We start from the raw sequence: 13,750 nt of genomic DNA, 5'->3' as shown, positions 1-13,750 counted from the left end.
TACAATACACCATAAAAACGCATCTACCCAGATGTAATTTTTCAGGTCATGCACCTCTGAGTGAGGTACGTGCCACCTGTGGTTATTCCATGAGATGTTCAAGTGTAACGTTAAAAAGGGCTTCTGCTGTGATTTGCACAGGAGGAGTAGTGGTTACTATTCCTCTTGCGGAATCGCCATCAAGAGATTTCGGAAGCACAATTTTTAAACCAGGGGCTGCTAGTGGTCACATGCCCTGGCGCCCCGTCTCATTATGTATAAAAATAATACAATTAAAACAAAGGTGAAAGTGTCACCTCGAATCTTAAATTTGTCGCATCTGGTCGACAAGCAATTCTTATTAATCTACAGGTGATCAATGTCTATCTCGATATACATGAGTCATTATAACTGAGGGAGCGATGTTGTTATTGTGTGTTGAAACTAAAAATCAATAACGAAAGCCAATTTGGACAGAAACCTTAAAGTTGGACTCGTTTTATGATGGGGACCAACCCTCACTGATGTTTGAGTGTATAATGACACTGCTCGACGCTTCAGCATTCAAAATATATTCAAATATTATACAATGCCAATGTTTCACGAACAAAACCACTGATCGGGACATTAAAAAACATCCATACAATCTACGAGATGTAACTTAATAAATAAGGTGTATAATAACAGAAGGTGTCATTAAATGTGGAATGCTCTCTACTCTTATATTATACATATAACTAACGAAGTTACTGTAGTCGCAGTGAGTTGCAGTTGAATTTTTGTCCGGGTTTACAAGAGCGTGAAAATAAAAGCGAGCGCAGTTCAGCAGGAAGTCAAGCTATATGAGCGAAGTGCGCATGTGCAGCAGCTCTCCACAATCTAGGGATGTGTTTCTCTTCATAAAACGGTAAGGACAAGCCTATTTCTATCTGTGTGATTTTAAATATACTTCGCGGTAAAATACCAACCGCTCTAACGAAACAAACGGTTGTATTCGCCGGGGGTTTCGGGTATATTGCGGAGGGGGTTCAGCTAGCCAGGCTCGTACAGAATGGAGGGGCAACGCCGTCGCCGTGCCGTTGTTTGCTGTACGTGCCGCCGCACAGGGAGACGTCATTTTGAGGGGGAGCGGAGAGTTAAAATGCAGAGTTACGAAGGGACGTACGGTTCATAGACAAGCGGCACGTAACCGTCACACTGTAAATGCAAAGCTTTACCCGTCTCGGACAGTATAGTTCACAATATTGTCCAGTTCCCACACATCAAGTTACGCCCTTGCGTTAGCCATAATGGCTACCGCCGATCTGAGCTGTGTGGATCTCAACAGCGAAAAATCAGTCAGCAGCCCCGCCGCGGCCGTCACAGCCCACCCAACTTTGGAAATAGAAGTCTTTTATCTGCATCAAAAAAGGATGAATTTAGCACTAGTGTACCTGTGAGTGGTCTACTAACCACATATCGGATACCATCCCCCAAAATCACCCCCAAACTGCGGTTTCAACTCCCCAGTGCGCGGGGAAACCCACTACGCTACCGTTACATCTTGCTCCAAATTTGACAGTTTGACAAGCGGGGGTGCATCGGCAGTAATGCACCGATAACCTGAACACGGAGTACGTCAGTTTACCAGTCACTGCGGTGTTGTGGAAAAATGAATTTCTTATTGTGCACATTCACGAAACCGTTAATTTAAAAATGTAGTTTCATATTAAGCTAGTTAATATTGCTCTCATTAGTTCACAGACAAAAAATAATTTTTGTTTTCTGAAATATGATTTTTTTTTTTTTTTTTAAATGTATTTTAATTAGTGGATATAATGTCGTGGTATGCTAGCTTGATATTGCTGAAATAAAATTTAACCTTTCGTTTCAAAAGTTGTTATTTATGTTTATCTGCCAAGAAGACGTCAATGTAAAAATGGCGCATTTCTTTATGAAGTTTGGTTAAGGTGGAACATTTAGCTAACTACCAAGTCTGAGAGCAATATGTTGGTTTAAAAGTTCAGTTTACTCCGCAATGTTAGCTAGCTAAAGTTAAGCTAATCTAAAGATAGGCTTTTAAAACTACATTTAAACATCAAGTTCTTAGTGCAGTGTGTTTCCCAACCGCTAGAGGCGCTTAATTGTGCCTGATTGGTGTTATTTTTAATTTTGAAAGTAACTTTGACTGAAAAAAGGTCTTTTATATGTTAAAAAAATAATAATAATTCAATTTGCTTTTGCTTCTTCTTCGCACCACAACAAAACTGAGGTTTGATATCATTTTTCATATTGTGTTCTTTTTCTCTTCCTCCACCTTCAGATGAACAAACTCCTGGGTAGCTGTTCTGTGAAAGCAGGCCCTCTTTGAGTCTTACTGTGAGTGTGATGGCGACCACCGACGAGGTCACGGTGTCCATGGGGGAGGTGGTAATGGTAAAGGCTGATGGAGAGGGTGACCCCGATGACCCTAATAAGACTCAGGTCATCCTCCAGCTCCAACCAATCACCACAGGGTATGTACTGAAGCAAGCTGTCACATATGGTGTAGGTTAGGATGTGGACTGGAATTAAAGTTGAGTTCATTACAAAACAATTTAAGGTAGCAAACGCCTACAGTAATGCCAGATGATTAGCCACTATTAGGTTTTAATAGAGGCTAATCATCTTCGACAAAGACTACTACTCCAAAGTAAGTACTTACTATAGATACAACATAGATATCATCCTATCTGCAGATAGACAACATCCTTTAATATCTAAAAAAATAGTAAAAATGCCATATGTTTTTCTTTTCAGAGATGAATCTGCTGAAACAGATGCAGCTGTCATGGCCGTTGAAGCACATCCAGGTAAGACATTATCAGAAAGATGTTTGGACATCTGGTAAGATTCAGTGATTCAAACATTTTGCAGATTACGTGACAAAAAAAAATACATTTTAAATGTTGCGTATCTTCTCTTTCTTTTAGAACAAACTGAGGGAGATGACGTAGAGATCGGCTGTCCCATAACATGCGGCGACAGTAAAGCTGTGTTGCTGGTGAAGAAATTTGTGTGCCCGGGAATCAATGTGAAATGCGTGAAGGTTGGTATTCATTATGGTTTTTAAGTCCACATTGACTCAAAATGACAACCTTTCACTTCTGGTCTTCAAAGGCTCGTCAATATGCAAATATATTTTGAGTGAAAACATGTCACAGGAGACATAAACTGTATTATTAAAACCCTAAAAAACACTTCACAAAAAATGTACAAATGGCTGTTATTAAGCATCACTGTACATAGCTAGATGGCATTGAGGCCGCTGAACAGTCAATCACCCAGCAGGAAATAAACACGTTCTGCTGACATGTGTCCAAGAATAACTGCATTGAACCACCTGTTTATTTTGTCTCACTTTAAACTTGGAAGCTTCATATAGGTCTGTGCTGATTACAGCTATAAGTGGGCATGTGCAATGGCTGCCTGGGTTGATTCTGTCATGAATAATTAAATAAGATGAATGTTCTGTTTTATGCTTGAAAGAATTTTTAGGTTTTTCTTGCCGACATAGTGCTATGATATAGTGCTATCATAGCTGCTCTAGCTGAACCTGTAATGAGCATCGAAGGACATTAAGTGTTCTGAAGAATGAAAAATAAAATGTTGACTTAACAGAGCAACAAGGCTCACAAAAGAAATACGAACAAGTGGTGCAAGAGGAGGCAGGCTGCTCTCAGCATCGTAAAAGACACAGTACATTAGGCTGTAAAACAGAAGTATGAACTAAATCAATCCATCAATCCACAGCAAACAGTTTGCACAGCTTTGTTTTGTTTTTTTTTTTTTGTTTTTTTGCAAGACAGAAGACAAAGCATTGACTGGAGAACAAAGGGGAAACAAAACTGTAAATATAGGACGGGCCAATTACGAAGAGTCTAGCCAGGAAACAAGAAAGCAAAGTGATATTTGTTGTCAGGTCTATGTTGATGTGTGTGTGCTCGCCTGCCAGTGCACCACATTATAAGGTGGATGGGAGAGAGGAAGAGAGGAAGGGAGAAAAGGTGTTGGTGAAGTGAAGTGAAAAAGATGGATAAAAGAAACATGAGAGAGTCATGTTTCCCCCAGACCCTTATAGGAAAGGGCTGGTCCACTGTGGGTTGACCCCTACAGTCGCTGTCGTAGTGTGCACTTCTGCACTAAATAATATCACCTCAACATAAACACTGTCTGGGCATGATGCATGACGACTATGGCTTTAAAATACCAATGTATTGATATTATTGTTTTAAATTAAAGGCCAGTATTAACAAACCAATAGATACCAGACTTATAATAATACAGTATATCGTTTTGCTTTGGTCCTTTAACCAACACTCTCTCCACCAGTATGAAGACCAGCTGATAAGCCCCAAACAGTTTGTGCACATCTCTGGGAAAGCCACTCTGAAAGACTGGAAGAGAGCCATCAGGATGGGTGGAGTCATGCTAAGGTGAGGGCACTTACATTTGGATTAGTGAGCCAAAAGCCAAAGGTATTTCTGTATCTGCGTGATGGTTGTTTGCTCTACACATTATGATTAGTCATCATCGCTGTCTGCAATGCTCTGCAGACTCCTGCATATGTATTGCTGCTAAGTGCTGACATAACAAACAAAGATGTGACTGTGTGTAAATACTGGAGAATTCAACCACACACAAAACAACAAATAAAACAAACAATTATTAAAATCACACTAAATCAATAAAGCAGAAAAAAAAAAAAAACAGGCCAAATACAGAAAATAGTTAAAATAACTAAAATAACTCTACGTGTAAAACAATAAACAATAATAAGTTAGAATGAAAACTGAATCAGGATTGTCAGAAATTCACATTAACAAGAAGAAAGTGAAGACGAAGGTGCAGAAACCAGTAACATCTAGGTGACATTTATCAAACTAGAATGGCTCTCAGCGGAGCGCACACCTCCATCAAGGCCAAACAATCCCACACATGTCGAGCTCTTATGATAGAGAAATTAAAGGAATAAGGAAGTAGTCTGAGACATCAGCAATATATAATTCATATAGGCGTCTCCTTTTTTTTTCTCCCAGACTCCCTCCAGAAATCGAGCTGTTTTTCTGACGTGTTGAGTCAGGGAAACTTATACTACGACACTGAAATGCTGTGTACAACTAATTAATTATTCATGCCATCTTGTGAATTTGGCATGTAAATATAAAACAAGTTCTTTCTTTTCTTCATGTAAGAACAACTCAAAAACTGCAGTTTCTTGGCATCCATCATCAGCTGGTCCTGGTGTCGTACCGCAGTAATGATGCTACACGGGGAGTGGCGGATTTAAATAAGACACTACTTTATATGTATCTGTGTCTAATAAATCTATGATGTGTCCCAGACAGGATGGATTCAGATAACTAAGCATTCGTTTTGCCGTATCTCTTTTCACACATGTTTCTTGCATTAGAGTCAACCACATAGATCTGAATCCAAACCGCTGGCCTGGTCTGTGCGGCTCTGATAACATGACACTTGGTCGCTTCTTGAGGAGTCAGTCCTGCTGTTTTTTTTAAAGCTTCAAACATGTTGATATCCTGACATATTATATATGACATATGAATGTCCTTTACTGAAATGATTTCAATATCTTACTTTAAAGTTGTTCCATTTGCGTCCTCATACAGTCATGGGGTTTATTTCCATATAATCTTAATTGACTTGAGTTCTGTCCAATCACTGGCAAGAGTTGTTGTCCCTACCTTTTTTCCGTGATGTGAAACGTTGTGTTTTCTGTTGAGCTGTTGTTTTTGTGGAATGTTATTTTGCATCATCGAGCAGCTTTAAACACAAATATTGCATTCAGCCACTGCTCTGCTTTCGTTGTGGGATGCTTGTATCATATGGGCTTTTTTTTTAACCTGCTCAGATTTTATTCTTACCACCCAGGCTGTTTGTGTGGGCAAGTCCTGCGTGAATCAGCTGTTCCACCTCACACAGTACACCGGCAGCACATGCCCAAAAATACATGTATATCAAAACGATAAGAGACAGGTCTGACTTTAATAAATGATGTAAACTTTTGTGTCAGTCTTTGTTTTTAGCGAGGACAAAATAAATCATATTTTAAATATCTATAACTGATAACACAACTTAAATATAGAACCAGCAAATTTAGCCTCAAATCAATATGTTCCTTTTGTTTCTTCCTGTTTCTATTTTCTTCCTGTTTGATACCGTTCTTAATTTCTGCTTTCTAGAAAAATGATGGATTCAGGTCAGCTTGACTTCTACCAGCACAGCACGCTGTGTACCAACACGTGTCGCAGCACCAAGTTTGACCTTCTCATCAACAACACACGCTTCCCTCCGGATGGCAGCAGGCTTAACACGCCCACGTCCTCTCAAGGTGAGAACATGCCATAGTCATGACGATGCCAGTTTCTGAAAAAAACTGATATCGACCACTAGGATCGTGCATTATTTAGATTTTTGTGATTTCTGATTTTGCCCCATCAGTCTCGTTTCAGATTTTATAAACCGTATGAAAAGGAAAACAAAAGCAACAATTATTATTATAACAGCCTGTCTCAAATAATCAAGTGTATTGTGATTATTCATGACAAAAAGGGAAAATAATGACAAAAATAAAGTTATATGTTGGCTCTTTTACACTTCATGTTCTTTTTGATTACACTTTGCTGTATTATTATTATTGTAAACAGTATTTAAGTGCATTAATGTAAGTGACAATAACCGATAAGTTGCATTACAGTGGAGGACACAGGAACCACCTGACGACAAGCTGTTTCCAGATTCACGCAAATAACAAATACATTTGAAATTGTATTTGAATTGTGTGTCACTAAGAAGCTTTTTATGTTTTGTTTTTTTTATTGGTTACACAAATAACCCGATCTCTAAGATCTTTATCTATACCAAACTGTTACTGTCCTCACCTAGAGTTAATATATTAACATATAGGGTTAGCTTACAGAATTAGCGGTCCAGGTTGAGTCCAGTTGCCGCCCTGAATTGTTGTTTCAGTCTGCCTCTGGTGCTCTCCTATATGATTGCAGCTCAGGTGGTTCTGGGTAATGGCGGTGCGGTGGGCGAGGACAGACCAGACGTTCTGAGCGGGAAGATGGACTGGGGCACGATCACACTGGAGTCTGCAGACAAGAAGGAACACAATGAGATCTCAGGTCCACCGCACATCATTCGTCTCACAATAATGATAATATGTTGAGGAGATCATACGTGAATAAACACAGAGCTCGCCAGTGACTCGGTCTTCTTCTTCTTTCGGCCACAGAGGACACGCTGAACTTCTGGAAGGGTATTGCGGATGTGGGTTTGCTGGGTGAAGTGGTGACCAACATCAGCACTGAGCTGCTGGAGCTGCTGAACAGCGTGCAGCAGCTCAGGGATCTGGCTGCCATACAGGACACAGGTACACAATAACACTAATGTACACTGGCTGCTGGGAACTGCATCTTCATGACAGAGACTATGCAGAACTTAAAGGTGCATAAACGAACGGAAAGAAAGAACAAATTCAGCTGCTGGCGGAAGCTGAAGGATGACAAACCAACAGCAGAGGGCTCTGAAAGGCTGCTGTTGGTTTCTATAAGACTGAATACCTAATTATTCATTGTGTACAACAGCTGAATTTGTTCTTCCTTTCTGACTGACAAAGTGACCCTTTGATTGATTGCCGCACTGATCCCAGATTCCTGTCTGGTAGAGGTGGCGGTGCTCAGTAACCTCGCCCAGGTGTTTGGCCTGCTCGACTCGGTCAAGAAGATCCTGGAGAGGAGGAGGCAGCAGACGGATCCCAGCCAGGAGCAGGTCCTCAGCACACTCACCAGTGAGTACATCCTCCATTTAGCCCACTGGATTTGTTGTCAGGTTTGTTTTTCACTATAGAAACGTGAACGCTGATGTCTGATTGTTACTTGACTCAACATCAATTATTCTAGCTACAACAAAATGCAGCCAGGGGGTGAATTTCAGATCAAATCCCACGTGGCGTCAGTGTTTTCCTCTTCTTCCCTGATCATTTATTTACTTGTTCAATTACAGAAACTTAAGATATGAACAGATTCATCCACACCTGTATGTGTGAACTGTGCAAAGCATCTGAAGGTAGACAACGCATCAAATAACAGCTGAGTGAGTTGTCTAGTTTAAACTTCGTCATGGATAGGGATGGAAATTGATCAGACTTTATTGATACCAAAGCCATTATTTATCAGTCCGATTCTTTATCGATTTCCTTAAAGATTCTTGATGAATTTCCCAAGTGAAAAAAGTAAATCTACACAGGTTTTTGTCACACCTGCCTCTGCTTCGGCTATACAGTGTAAACCTGACTGTTTACATGAAGCCTGTAGACTGTGGCTGCAGCTTAGTTGTATTTCACTCGGGACTTTTGTCAGGTACAAAGTCACAGAACAGTAAACGAGACACAAACAGAGACACACCGTCCAAAAAAAAAAAAAAAAAATCTGCAGTCAAATGTTTACAAATGCAAATATCTTACAGTTGTTCCTGTTGTTTTGAGAGAAACTCTAGTTCCAATATCTTAATTGTTGCTAATAAGTCGTATTAAATGTGACGATGATGCATCACTGTGTGACACTGTGACCGGAAATCACTTGGAAAAGGTATGAAACATTTACATGGTGATGAACTACAACTTATGGCGTGTTAATGAGTCGGTATAAATAAAAAAACAACCAATATGTATGCATATTATATATTTTGAATGAAAACAAAGGATCAAATGTAAATAAAATGCTGCCTATATAACTTGACTTGACCTGAGTATTACCACTGCATTATTGCTTCTTAATAAAAGGATTCATATCAGCGCATATCAGAGAATATATGTGACGATACCAATATAAATCGGTCGGGCTCTACTGGAGATCGGACTTGACATTTGGCGGTTTAAGCAGCTTCTCACCATCTCTGCTGAATGTTGATTTCACACATCAGTATTAGGCGGTGTAAAATCTAATGTGAAATACTTGTGAATCCAGTGTTTGCTCGGTCTTCATGTTCAGTCGTGTGTCATGTTGTTTGCTCTGTGCAGACCTAGAGGTGCAGCTGGAAGAACAGAGGAAGCAGCAGCAGGTTCGAGCTCTTCTCTCCTGCCCGCAGCCTCCCAAAAACAAAACTCCCACCAAGCGCCAGACCAAGCGGCCTCGCCTCCAGAGGCCCGCCTCCACCACCACCCTCCTGACCTCCCCCATCAGCCAGCAGGCCACCCTGCAACCCCAGCAGTTCACCGTTCTTTCGCCCATCTCGCTGTCCTCTGTGGGTCAGCCCTTCACTGTGGCAGGCCTGCCCATCGCCTCCCTCGCCCAGTCCTCCAACACGGTCACCCTGCTTCCCGCCGGCTCGCAGCTCTTCACCCGCTACATGGTGACCGGAGACGGAAAGGCGGACACCATCACCTTGCACCCGTCCTCGGGCCTCACACTGCTGGGCACCACGGCTATGCAGGACTCCAGCCAGCTGGGCACGATGGTGAGCCCCGTAGAGCTGGTGCACCTGAGCCAGCAGACCGGCAGCACAGAGGTGGTGCCCATCGAAGGCCAGGTGGTGGACGGCACCATGCTGGTGCAGCAGGAGATGATGCAGGGCGAGGTGGACACTGGCCAGGATCACACGGTCATCGAGATCAACCCGGCTCCGGTGGAGCAGGCGGTGGGGGTGATGGAGCTGCAGCTGACCGGTGAGCCAGGCAGAGACGGGGCCGCCATGGTTGTCCAGGGCGGGATGGAGGTGACAATGGCCGCGGAGGGGGAGGAGACGCAGTGCCAAATGCAGGAGGGGCAGACTGAAGGGGTTCAGGGGCTGCAGCTGGACGCCAGTGGACAGTTGTCAGGTGTACAGATAGTAGTGATAGAAGAAAATACTCAGGAAGAAAACAAGGTGAAATGAGACACACCTCCTATTTTATCCCACAAAGCAGGTATGAACTTGTACTGAGCTATCACAGACTTGTGAAACTGTAAATACACCACATTTCCAAATCCACAGATTGACTTGGCCTAAGACCAAGCAACATTAGGGTAGCCATTTTCCTTTTTTTGGCGCGCGTGTGTGTGTGAGTGCGTGTGTGCGTGCGTGTGTGTGTGTGTGTGTGTGTACATGCTCCTCTTAACTTCTTGTTGATTTTTATTGAAACAAAGAGGCATCACAAATGTACCCTCCTGTTTGTTTTGTATTTGAAGGATAGTTCCAGCTCGTTACAGCTCGGCTCTTATTCTCCTGGTTCTGGCCATCGTTTGCGTCAGCAGTATTAACCCTGCACTGACCCAGTTAAGTGCTGAGATCTGACGATGCAGACGTCAATTAGAGGAAGTCAGAGACAGGTTGCAAACAAACCCTCAAGTGAACCAAACCTATTTAATTGAAGATGGGAATTATTATTACACAAACTATCACAGTTTAGAGACTGACTTTGCGGCACGCTGAACTTCCTGTGTTTGACTTAACAGCTTTAAAGTACAGGGACTTTTATTTTTACCTCCAAATAAAGTGCTTAACATCAGATGTGTCCGAACCCCCGGACGGTGGACCAGCACCGGGCCTTCCAGCATTCTTTGCGGGGCTTTGAGGAAACAATATGTTTGGCAAAAAAAAAAAAAACCTGAATGATGATTACATAACAATGAACTGGTTTTGATCTAAAGTTTTTCAGCAGCACAGAAGGTCATCAGTCTTCACCTACTTCGATCTGCTCGGCCTGTGGGTGCCGTGTTCATGTTGCTCTTGGAAAGCAACCGCGAGCTAACGAGCGTTTGAGGAGGAGTCGGAGAGAGCTGGACAGAAGGTGAATGAGATAAAAGGTCCAAAGTGTGTGTTTTTCTATCCAGATATTAAACGCACTGTACTTAGTGGGGAATCAGCCGTGCGTTGAACAGCGCAGAGGGCTGACTTGGAGGAGGAGGGGGAGAGGGAGGAGAGGGAGGGGGTTCAGAAAGCAACAGATTGCATTTAAAGGCTTATCAGATGGTGAAAGACTGCACCACAGTTTATAACACTCACAGACAGGACTTTACGACTCTTGAAAGTTTTCAAGATCGAACCAGGGCATTCGCATTACAAAGTAAAGTAAGTCCTCAGTGGAAGCATCTCACAGACGAGCTCGATCTAATCAATGATTTCTTTTCTTTCTTTTTTTTTAAACTCAGGGCTGAAATAATCCTGAACTCTGCCTTAGAGTGAAATTTTTAATTTGGTCATGATATCAGTCCTTAAATCTGTCAATATGAAATTGTTCTGTTTGGGACTCTTGGTTTAGATAATAGGCTCAACGCTTTTGCTTGTTTACAACCCGTGTTATCATCTCACCACTCGTAGTTCTTTCCTTATCAGACTTAGCTGTAAACATGTTTTGTTCCCAGATCTCAGTAATTAACATTGGTTGGTGCATTACTGATAAAAAAAATAAATAAAAAAGAAACGATGACCGGAGCTGAGAGAACGAGACCAAAACAGAATTATCCTTTAAGCCTCCATGAACAACCTGAAGAGAATTCACTGTAACTGTAAAGTCTCCGTGCAGGGCTTCGATGGTGCTGATGATTCATCAGTTCACATCCTCTTACACTGACTCAGGAGCAGCAGGCTGCAACTTCTCAGCCTGCTCCGCTGATGATCAGACTCATTACCAGTTACAGTGTTGGGGGTCACTTAAGGCTGGGAATAATTGCACTGTCTGTTGTGTCGTAGTGTCGCATCCAAGCTGTATTGTTTTTGCACTGTGTGACGTCCGTTTAGGACGACGGGAAGATGTTTGCATCGACGCCTGCTCTCTAAACATTTCTTTACAGTTTGGCCATACTGTTGGGTATGCCACCTTTTCCTCTGTGCATAGTTAAACGGCAACAGACTGAATTCCTCTCATTGGACTGTCAGCGGTTTCTTTACTGCTTGGTTTCACTCACAAAATTCTTTTTCCTTCATTGTGAACATCTATTGCTTGTTCTCAGTATCATAGGTAGTGTGAGCTACTGGACTGATTGTTTAAGTCGATATATAAAAGAACATATATATATACTTAATGTCTAATGTGGTATGCCTGTATTTTACACTTGTACAAAGTAGTGTCATATTTATTAGTTTTCCATCTGGCCTCTCTCTCTCTCTCTCTCTAAGGTGCAAACCTGGATGAATTTATGCTCTTGGCTTTAGCTCACATCAACAAAGACTTGTTCAAGACTTGTGCATTTCCAATAATTTAATTTAACAAATGAGGGTATTTGCATACTGACTTTGTAATGTGTTTTAATATCAGATTAAAACTGAAAAGAAAAGAAAAAAAGTGTGAGTGGTTGTGTCCGTTTTCTGCCACCAGAGTGCGCTGTGTGCTCGCCCCACTACGGCCTGAAACCGGAGACGAGGGTCACAGCCACAGCTGCATTAATAGATGCTGTAATCTCTCCGACTTCTCCATGTGTCAGGTTTATTGCAGTACGCGGTGTAATCTGCACCGTCATGGGTGCTGTCCGTGATGGGCAGGCCTCTCTGGAGGCTGAGCCGTGCTGACAAGGCACCGGGGCTCTCTGGTTATTACAGTCCACTCTTCTTGTAGCCCCTAACACTCCCAGACACTGTATTAGGGAAAGGGCATGAGGATTTGGGTTATACAAGCACAAAAACAGGCACACACACACACACAAACAAACTGCAAGGCTGAAAAAGACACTGACATGAACTGGTTTTAGGTGTGTGTGTGTGTGTGTTTGTGAAGTACAAAAGGGAAACATCCTGACATCAGCAGCTGAATGTGGAGCTGCTGGGGGGCCAAGTGAGGGCTAAAAGGTTGAGAGACTGAACAGAAGGGGTCATTGTGAGGTGCAGGAGGAGAGGATATGCTGTCCGGGTAAATTACAGAGATGCTCCATAGGCTACAGGTTGGGTTTCCTCACATGTGCACAGGACAATGAAAACGGGAGCAGAACGAGCATCGGTTACATGTTGGGGAAAGTCTCTGGAGAGGTTGAGAGGCTGTTAGAAGAGGGGCCAACGCAGCTGGCATTTAGTCAGTAACGCCTCGGCTGTAGCAGGTTTAGCTGAGAATAGATGCAGGAGCGTGACATCTCTAGTCAGTGTATCTTACACACAGAACGGCTTCGTGCTCTATCTATAGCATCAGAGGAGGAAAACAGGCCCATAAAAATAAAAATAAAAAAACTCAAAACATATGGTTGATTTAAAAATGAGGTGACAGACAGTGACAGAACATGTCCTGTGTAAGGGAAGGGTTTCAGTCGGTTTTTAAATCATGTCCTTTTAAATTATGCAGGGTCTTATATAATAAGCCAGTATTTATTCTATACATGTCGACTTCTATCCTGCCGGTGAACTGGGACCACTGCTGCAGTCATTACCCAGGCCCCTGACTGAGAGTTATGCATAGTTTCTTAAAACTAGTACCAACATGTTTTGTAAATGGACATTAGTCTCAATAATAACAAGAACTTGGTGTCAACTCCATAAACTATATACATGTAAAAAAAAAAAAAAAAAAAAAAAAAAGGAAGCCTCTGAAACAGGATTTAAAATACCAGAGAATAGTCACTCAACTAAGAAATTAATTACTCCACAACAATTTTGATAATTGACTAATCAATTAGACAAAAAGCAAAATGGAATTTTTTACGTGGGCTTTTGGATTATTACAGAAAATAAACTATGAGAAACAAACGTTTATGATACTGTCACGTTTTGTTCAATAGACTAATCTTCACAAATGAACACTACTTTACTTTATGAGCCTTTTGAAGCC

The 13,750-nt window shown here is 41.9% G+C and overlaps 1 protein-coding gene and 1 non-coding gene across 3 annotated transcripts; both read left to right on the top strand.

The window, feature by feature from the left end:
* Positions 1-112: 112 nt before the first annotated feature.
* Positions 113-246, top strand: LOC111660102 (U11 spliceosomal RNA). The gene has a single exon (XR_002761137.1). It is a non-coding gene; the product is annotated as a U11 spliceosomal RNA (small nuclear RNA).
* A 560-nt stretch (positions 247-806) lies between these two features.
* Positions 807-12,283, top strand: gmeb1 (glucocorticoid modulatory element binding protein 1). Of its 2 annotated transcripts, none has more exons than XM_023413226.2 (10): positions 807-886; positions 2,282-2,474; positions 2,758-2,810; positions 2,931-3,046; positions 4,330-4,433; positions 6,201-6,349; positions 7,020-7,145; positions 7,256-7,393; positions 7,688-7,810; positions 9,041-12,283. In XM_023413226.2, the coding sequence occupies exons 2-10, from the start codon at positions 2,347-2,349 to the stop codon at positions 9,892-9,894; spliced, it is 1,791 nt and encodes a 596-aa protein (XP_023268994.1). In that variant the 5' UTR covers positions 807-886; positions 2,282-2,346; the 3' UTR covers positions 9,895-12,283. The 2 variants fall into 2 exon arrangements, with proteins under 2 accessions (XP_023268994.1, XP_023268993.1); XM_023413225.2 differs by having other exon boundaries at positions 7,673-7,810.
* Positions 12,284-13,750: the final 1,467 nt, after the last annotated feature.

Source organism: Seriola lalandi, unplaced genomic scaffold (genome assembly GCF_002814215.2).
Source record: "Seriola lalandi dorsalis isolate HSWRI2012SDOR001 ecotype SW California unplaced genomic scaffold, Sedor1 jcf7180002054505, whole genome shotgun sequence".
NCBI lineage: Eukaryota > Metazoa > Chordata > Actinopteri > Carangiformes > Carangidae > Seriola > Seriola lalandi.
This window is presented reverse-complemented; position numbering and strand designations above follow the sequence as displayed.

Coding starts and splice junctions, on each gene's coding strand:
- gmeb1 (XM_023413225.2), top strand. CDS start 2,347: ATGGCGACCACCGACGAGGTCACGGTGTCCATGGGGGAGGTGGTAATG. Junction 2,475..2,757: donor CTCCAACCAATCACCACAGG/GTATGTACTGAA, acceptor TTTTCTTTTCAG/AGATGAATCTGCTGAAACAG. Junction 7,146..7,255: donor GGAACACAATGAGATCTCAG/GTCCACCGCACA, acceptor TTTCGGCCACAG/AGGACACGCTGAACTTCTGG.